The sequence below is a fragment of the Excalfactoria chinensis genome, chromosome 30 (genome assembly GCF_039878825.1).
Source record: "Excalfactoria chinensis isolate bCotChi1 chromosome 30, bCotChi1.hap2, whole genome shotgun sequence".
Lineage (NCBI taxonomy): Eukaryota > Metazoa > Chordata > Aves > Galliformes > Phasianidae > Excalfactoria > Excalfactoria chinensis.
The window spans coordinates 584252-593396 of NC_092854.1; the positions used below are offsets into that span (position 1 = coordinate 584252).

At 47.0% G+C, this 9145-nt stretch overlaps 1 protein-coding gene across 1 annotated transcript; it reads right to left on the reverse strand.

Moving 5' to 3' along the window:
- Positions 1-2692: 2692 nt before the first annotated feature.
- Positions 2693-3628, reverse strand: LOC140263411 (olfactory receptor 14J1-like). The gene has a single exon (XM_072358288.1). It carries the CDS (start codon positions 3626-3628, stop codon positions 2693-2695), a length of 936 nt encoding a protein of 311 aa, XP_072214389.1.
- Between the last annotated feature and the right edge of the window lie 5517 nt (positions 3629-9145).

Sequence of the window (9145 nt, forward strand, 5' to 3'; positions counted from 1 at the left end):
ACTGAAATCCTCAAGTATAACACCAACTGGCTTCCCTTGATCAACCAATTTGCTAACCTTGTCATAAAAAGTCCGATAGTTAAACAGGACCTTCCCTTCTGGAAGTTGTGTTGGCTGTGACCAGTGACAGAATTGTCCTTCAGCTGTTTTTCCATAACATCCACCATCATTGTCTCCATAATTTTACCAGGCACTGGATTGATCCATAATTGCCCCTTCACCTTTCTTGCTCTTCCTTACAATGAGACATCTGCCAGCTACCTGTCAACTGGCATGACCCTAGATTTATTTAGATGCATTTGAAATTAGAGCCCTGAGCAAATCAAGGTGTCATCAGTGCAAGAACGTAGACGTGCCATAGTTTTGCAATGCCTTGTACTCCTGAGTATGCCACAGATGGAGCAGAGAGGAAGATCTGCCTCTTCTGTTGTGATCTCATCCATTTGGTGATTAGAATAACACTGCATGCTACATGGGGAGTCTGTCTCTGCTTTGCTCACAGAGAAGCGGTGCGGGGGGCTGCTCTCATGTCAGTGCAGATAAAATCACTTCCTCTTTATCCCTTTTCCCTCTGTAAACCATTCCACTATTTGCACCCTCATTTACACTTCCACATACCCTCAAGTACACTTTCATGTGCCATCAACTATTACACTTTCTTATACCATCAAAACAGTTTGTGAAACAATACTGTTTTTTAGATCCCATATACACCCTTAATGCCACATAACTTTCCCTCAACAATCCCCTAATCCACCTGAACCTTAACTTTCCCTTAACCACCTCCCTCACACACTTCCTCGCAATTAGTACATAGTATTACATAAATGGGTTGACATTCATTGACACTCATTTTTCGGGTTGAATGTACACCTCTCCTCAGGACCCTCTTCCTAATCTATAGAGTTCAAACTCCCGTCTTCTTACATACAAGCAGAACATACATATGAGTGGACGGACAACACAGAGTCTTTCACTTCATTTGTCTCTGCCCAATTCCTTTGCAGGAGGATGGAAACATGGATCGGGCCTCGGCACTCGCCCCACAGCTCACCTCCCTAGGGGCAGCATGGATGGCTATACCCTGAGTAGGATGTCTCCTCAAGACTTATGGGCTCCCCTTACCATACACATATACTTGGTCTGCCTATGGACTATCCTTGTCTGTCCCCGCAGTGATCAGGAGAGGAAGGGAGTCCATCAGAGAAATCTCAGGGTGCGCCAAAAGTGTCCCCCCTCTCAGCTGGCCCTGCCGCCGAATAGAGCTGGTCCCATCTGGGCCACCAAATTGACCTGAGGAATCAAACTCTATAACCCAGTGTTAAGTTATAAAGCGGGATTGCATTTATTGGGTGCCGGGTGCAAAGGGGGATCACTCCATCTGTCTTGCAAACTAGCAAGCAGAAGCATTACATATTTCAAAGCCGAGCTCATACATATTCAGCAGATTTCCTGGAACACATCTACATATTCACATGCAGCAGCTCCAAGATTTTGCTACACATCCTGCGGTTGCTCCATGCTCTGGGAAGGATTCCACTGTCACTCCACCCGTCATAATGAGCTCTGCAGTCACTCCTGCTGCAGGTCCTGTAGCTGTTCCAAGTATTGCGATAAGATAATAAAAGAAATTCCTCCCAAGGGAGGTGCACTGTGCCAGGAGGTACAGCCCTGTGGTCACTCCAACCCCTCCAATGAGCCCAGTGGCTGCTCCAAATTCATTGACAGATTCTGTGGTGATTCCAGCTCTGGCACTGAGCTCTGCAGTTCCTCCAGCTCCTTCAACAGCCCGACAGCCACTTCAGCTCCTACAGTGAACCCTGTGGCTGTTAAAACCCCTGCAGCAACTCCTGGACTTTCAAACAGGTACACATAGGGATAAGTATCCATGAATATATGTTTGCAACTGCATATGTTGTATATGTGTGAAAATATACTAAATATATTATATATGTATAAATAAATTTGTCATAATTATAATCCTTTTCTTTATCTCCTTATCTCAGCCCATAAATTTGAAACAACAGCACTGCCCTGAGTCGCTTATAGATCTCCTTGGGAATATTAAATTAGATCAAGTCACTCAGAGAAGAGCACCAAAAGATCTCAAGGTCATCTCATGGGGCAGCTCCTGAGGTATATTCCTTACACAAGCTCTGGAAGAGGCCTCCAGTTCTCTGGTCCTGCTCTGAAGGGGCCCTCTTGTTTTGGCAGTGCCAGCAAGAAGACCAGCTCTGACACAGCCGTTTGTATTGCTGGCTACTGACTGCAGCCCTGGATTGCTGCTGTAGAGACAACAGGGATTCTGTGAGACACACAAAACCCTCAGGCCTGCACAAATGAGAGGACTTATTAAGAGCACTGTGGCAGTGAAAATAGAGCAGGAAAGAAAAGAGCACGTTGTGCTGCTGTCTGTGGCTGTACCTCACCAAACCCAGACAAAATACGAAGATAGAAGAGAAAAGGAAAAGTCTGCATTAAAAGCTTTTTATTTATCTCTTAACCTATTCAGGGATTCTGGTTCAGTGCTTGCACGAGCTATTAGAGTGAGAAAATGGAAAGCAGATAGGAAAGAAATGAAATAATTTGTAATCATATTTTGCAGATTGCTGTATCATATGCAATCAAATAATCAAATATGCATGAGACATTAAGAACCATTAATGGGAATCGTGAGAGGAAGATGTGCACATTATGGAATGTGGAATAGTGAGGACTGTAACACCTTCCTGAGAGAGCGCTTGATCTCCCTGTTCCTCATGCTGTAGATAATAGGGTTCAGTGTTGGAGGAACCACTGAGTACAGAACTGCCACCAGCAGGTCCAGGACTGGGGAGGAGATAGAGGGGGGCTTCAGGTGGGCAAAAACGGCAGTGCTGACAAGCAGGGAGACCACGGCCAGGTGAGGGAGGCACGTGGAGAAGGCTTTGTGTTGTCCTTGCTCAGAGGGCATTCTCAGAACAACCTTGAAGATCTGCACATAGGACACCACTATGAAAACAAAGCAGCCAAACGCTAAAGTGCCACTAAAAATAAGAAGCACAACTTCCCTGAGGTAGGAGCCTGAGCAGGAGAGCTTGAGGATCTGGGGAACTTCACAGAAAAACTGGTTGACAACATTGCCTTGGCAGAGAGGCAGTGAAAACGTACTGGCAGTGTGCAGCAGGGAATTGAGAAACCCAGAGCCCCAGGCAGCTGCTGCCATGGTGGCACAAGTTCTGCTGTCCATCAAGGTCCCATAGTGCAGGGGCTTGCAGATGGCAACGTAGCGGTCATAGGACATGATGGTGAGAAGGGAAAACTCTGCTGAGGCAAAGAAGAGAAAGAAAAAGATCTGTGCAGCACATTCTGTGTAGGAGATGGCCCTGGTGTCCCAGAGGGCGTTGGCCATGGCTTTGGGGAGAGTGGTGGAGATGCAGCCCAGGTCGAGGAGGGCCAGGTTGAGCAGGAAGAAGTACATGGGGGTGTGCAGGCGGCGGTCGCAGGCTACGGCTGTGCTGATGAGGCCGTTGCCCAGGAGGGCAGCCAGGTAGATGCCCAGCAAGAGCCAGAAGTGCAGGAGCTGCAGCTGCTGCGTGTCTGCCAACGGCAGCAGGAGGAACTCGCTGATGGAGCTGCTGTTGGGCATCTGCTGTTCCTGGGCTTGGAGTCCTGCTCAGAGTGCAGAAGATAATGACAAGTCCAGACCATTCTCAGGGACACTCCTCCTGCTTTAGTATATTATTGGAATACAAGAAAAGCTGTTCAGAGCAGTAGCTGTGGAGCAAGATAAATTGCAGTATATAAGTTCTTCTTTCCCTTTGGAAAATGATCATTTAACTCCAGAACTTTTATTTATTTTCACGAGTTTCACCATCTCTTAAGGAGTAGAAGATTAGGGAGCTCTGACTTCTCATTTCCTAATAATATCCCAGCCTCCTGGCTATTTTCCTCTTTACTGCAGCTGTTCTTAAAGACCCCAGCCCCAGCCTCAGTGCACTTTGAAGTGTCTTAGGGAAGACATTCCTGCTTGCAGGACAAATCATCTATTAATGTCTGCAGAAAGCAGTGATAAATTAAAGTGATTGTTTCCTTTTAGAAAGGAGAGGCTGAAAGCACATTCTGTGTTTTCACCTTGTTCTCTGACTGTCCACAAAAACACCAACTGACTGCAGAAATATTTGGGTGTAACATAGCTATGTTAAATTAGACATCCCCTTTAGATTTTTGCCCCAGTCCTTTCTGACTTCCCTCAGAACAGGAAATGGAAAATCCCTGCCTTTGCTCTCCTCTGGCAAAATACCCTCAGAAACATTCAGTTGTGCAGTGGAGCTGTGATCCCCCTGCCCCAGGAAGCAGCTGTGGCAGCAGAAGCCCTGCCAGGGGACTCCTTCCACCCACACATCTCCCCCTGCACAGCAGGGACCCTGCTCTGCAGGACAGCCCTGGGCACCCACCTGCAGCTGTGCTGGGACACGCAGCCATCAAGGCTGTGCTTTCATACTGCAGCATGGAAACCCTCAGCTGGAGCACAAGTCTTTTTCCCCTGAAAAGAAACATGCAGTGCCTGAAGCCAGTTCTGCTATGGGATGTCCCGCATTTAGTTAACCCTCTTTGAATAGCATCTACATGGTCTACAGTGAGACTTACCATGTCATGATCTGTGAGCAATGCTCCTGCACTGAGATCACAGCCCGCTCAGACCGTTCACATCCTGCAAGCTCTCTCCCCTTTCTCTCCTCTCTTTCTGTCACCTGCAGGCTGTGCTGTGCACAAGAGCTGCTCCTGGGCACAGCTGTCTCTCTGCAGCACTGCCCATTTGTTAGAGCTCCCTGAGTCCCAGCAGCCCAGCACAACAGAATATGATGACATTTTCATCCTTCCCACTCGTCTCCCCTGAGATATCCCTGGGTCCTGATGGCCAACAGCTCCTGAAAGTCAACAGCATCATGACTGTGTCTAACTCATTTCTTGTACAAATTTTCCCAGTGAAAGACAAACCTCAACAGAAGCGGAATGGACATGGCATGCAGTTGACCCCTGTGTTTTACTGTTCATTCACCTGCAACACTTTTCCTGCTGTTTGTTGGCCAAAAACAAAAGGAATTCTTTCATGGACCATGTGTTTCTGGTTCTCTGTGGAAAGCTAGTTGGAGCTGGTGCATATGAATTTTAACACTGAGCGGCTGAATGCAGAGGAGAAGATTGATGTGAAAAAAAGTGATGCAAGTCCCATGGGGCCAATGTGAGTAGAAATAGGGTGGGGAGGTTGAGGAGGACATTTGCCCACACAGTAACAGAATAGAACTCATTGGGAACATTCCGGATTGATACCAGTTGCACAGTGCTGCTTTAATGATTTGTTTAAACTCAAATATAAATAAATAAACAATAAACGACTGCTGGCTTCGGCCACTTTAAGCTCTCTCCATATTGCTCTCTATTTTGCTGTACAGGTTCTGAATACCTTAAGATGATGACAGGAAGGCACAAGGCTCAGGAGGCTCTTCAGGTGATAATGGGCCCCAGGAGATACTTGATGATAAGTCCGTCAATCGCCAGTGCAGAGAAAAGACTGCACAAAGTGCTCAACAAGACAAAGGCAGAAGTAGCAATGAACTTTCTTGGAGTATTAATGGGCCCACTGAGGGACACTAACAAGCAAGCTTCCCCAGGGACTTGTTAGAGCAGATAACTGGAAGCCATGACTACAGGCAGGCAAAGGCACTGGCATGGTGGCTCTGATGCTGAGAAACCCCTGCTTTTTCTTATGAAGCAGAAAGGCCAAGCCCTGATTCCCAGGCCCTTGGCAGGGAGAACCTCATGCTGACTAAGGATCCTTCCTGGGGCAGTGGATGGAGGTCTGCATGATGTTAAAAGAAAGACATGGGGACAGAAGATCCCAGGCTCTGCATGGGCTGCAAGGATGCTGTGAAGTCCATGTCCCATGTGTGCCCTGTGTCTCATCACAGGATGTGGGATGTGAGAAGGGCCCAGTCTGAACAAGCAGTCAATCCCAATGAAACTCTGAACTTCACATCTCTCAGTTCTGGTGACATCCTATGCACACTCTCCCATAATTTGATGTCTTTTATGCTCTTCAGTGCCCAGAAGTGCACCCAGTGCTCCAGGTGAGGCTGCAGCAGTGCAGAGCAGACAGGGACGATCCTTTCCCTCACCCAGCTGGCAATGCCTTGCTTGATGCACTCCAATTGACCGCTGAGCTTCCTGGCTGCCTGGGCACACTGCTGACTCATGTTCAATTTGATGTTGACCAGGACCCCCAATCCTTTTCAGTCAGACCACTCTCTAGTGTCCCATATCCAGTCAGTGTGTATGTCCAGGATTGCCCCTACCCAGGTGCACAATCAGGCACTTGTTCTAGTTATACTTTATGCACTTGGTGCTTAGGACCAACTGGTACCCACTTCTCTGACTTGTCCACATCTCTCCCCACTCTTTGGAGTCAACAGCACCTCCTCATCTGGTCTCATCAGCAAACTTGCTCAGAACATCTTCTAGTCCTGCATGCAAGTCATCCACAAAAACATGAAAGAGAAGTGGCCCTAAAATGGCGCCCTGGGGAACCCTGATAGTGACCATCTACCAGCCTGATGGAACCCAGTGACTATAGTGCTTTGGGCCTGACCTATTGACTAACTGTTCACCCACCATGTTATATTTCTGCCTAGCCGAATGAAGGACATTCTGCTCAGAAGGGTGTTGTGAGAAATAGTATCTAAAGCTCTACTGAAATCCTCAAGTATAACACCAACTGGCTTCCCTTGATCAACCAATTTGCTAACCTTGTCATAAAAAGTCCGATAGTTAAACAGGACCTTCCCCTCTGGAAGTTGTGTTGGCTGTGACCAGTGACAGAATTGTCCTTCAGCTGATTTTCCATAACATCCACCATCATTGTCTCCATAATTTTACCAGGCACTGGATTGATCCGTAATTGCCCCTTCACCTTTCTTGCTCTTCCTTACAATGAGACAACATCTGCCAGCTTCCTGTCAACTGGCATGACCCTAGATTTATTTAGATGCATTTGAAATTAGAGCCCTGAGCAAATCAAGGTGTCATTAGTGCAAGAACGTAGACGTGCCATAGTTTTGCAATGCCTTGTACTCCTGAGTATGCCACAGATGGAGCAGAGAGGAAGATCTGCCTCTTCTGTTGTGATCTCATCCATTTGGTGATTAGAATAACACTGCATGCTACATGGGGAGTCTGTCTCTGCTTTGCTCACAGAGGAACGGTGCGGGGGACTGCTCTCATGTCAGTGCAGATAAACTCACTTCCTCTTATCCCTTTTCCCTCTGTAATCTATTCCACTATTTGTACCCTCATTTACACTTCCACATACCCTCAAGTACACTTCCATGTGCCATCAACTATTACACTTTCTTATACCTTCAGAACAGTTTTTGAAACAATACTGTTTTTTAGATCGCATATACACCCTTAATACCATATAACTTTCCCTCAACAATCCCCTAATCCACCTGAACCTTAACTTTCCCTTAACCACCTCCCTCACACACTTCCTCGCAATTAGTACATAGTATTACATAAATGGGTTGACATTCATTAACACTCATTTTTCGGATTGAATGTACACCTCTCCTCAGGACCCTCTTCCTAATCTATAGAGTTCAGACTCCCATGTTCTTACATACAAGCAGAACATACATATGAATGGACAGACAACAACAGAGTCTTGCACTTCATTTGTCTCTGCCCAATTCCTTTGCAGGAGGAAGGGAACACGGATCGGGACTCGGCACTCGCCCCACAACTCACCTGCCTAGGGGCAGCATGGATGTCTATACCCTGAGTAGGATGTCTCCTCAAGACTTATGGGCTCCCCTTACCATACAAATATACCTGGTCTGCCTATGGACGGTCCTTGTCTGTCCCTGCACTGATCAGGAGAGGAAGGGAGTCCATCAGAGAAATCTCAGGGTGCGCCAAAAGTGTCCCCCCTCTCAGCTGGCCCTGCCGCCGAATAGAGCTGGTCCCATCTGGGCCACCAAATTGACCTGAGGAATCAAACTCTATAACCCAGTGTTAAGTTATAAAGCGGGATTGCATTTATTGGGTGCCGGGTGCAAAGGGGGATCACTCCATCTGTCTTGCAAACTAGCAAGCAGAAGCATTACATATTTCAAAGCCAAGTTCATACATATTCAGCAAATTTCCTGGAACACATCTACATATTCACATGCAGCAGCTCCAAGATTTTGCTACACATCCTGCAGTTGCTCCATGCTCTGGGAAAGATTCCACTGTCACTCCACCCCTCATAATGAGCTCTTCAGTCACTCCTGCTGCAGGTCCTGTAGCTGTTCCAAGTATTGCGATAAGATAATAAAAGAAATTCCTCCCAAGGGAGGTGCACTGTGCCAGGAGGTACAGCCCTGTGGTCACTCCAACCCCTCCAATGAGCCCAGTGGCTGCTCCAAATTCATTGACAGATCCTGTGGTGATTCCAGCTCTAGCAATGAGCTCTGCAGTTCCTCCAGCTCCTGCAACAGCCCGACAGCCACTTCAGCTCCTACAGTGAACCCTGTGGCTGTTAAAACCCCTGCAACAACTCCTGGACTTGTGAACAGATATGCATATGTGTCAGTTTCTATGCAAATATTTTGCAGCTGCATATGTTATATATATGTGAAAATATACCGTATGTTAGCATGTGTTTATATATATAGATACAGATCTATGTCATAATCATAATCCCTTCCCTTTTCTCTGTCACAGTAAATAGATTTAACTCAACAAATTCTAAACACAGCACTGCCCTCAGTCTCTTACAGATCTCCTAGGGACTCTTGAAACTATTCCTGCCACTCAGTGAAGAGCACCAGAAGATCTCGAGGTCTACTCAGGGAGCAGCTCCTGAGGTATATTCCTTACAAAAGCTTTGGAAGAGACCTCCAGTTCTCTGGTCCTGCTCTGAAGTGGCTCTCTTGTTATGGCAGTGCCAGCAAGGAGACCAGCTCTGACACAGCCGTTCATATTGCCGGCTACTGACTGCAGCCCCAGAGTGCTGCTGTAGAGAGAAAAGGACTGTCGTGAGACACACGAAACCTTCAGACCAGCAGAAATGAGAGGACTTGAGAGCACTGTGGCAGTGTAAAGAGAGCAGGACAGAAAAGAG

Coding starts and splice junctions, on each gene's coding strand:
- LOC140263411 (XM_072358288.1), bottom strand. CDS start 3,628: ATGCCCAACAGCAGCTCCATCAGCGAGTTCCTCCTGCTGCCGTTGGCA.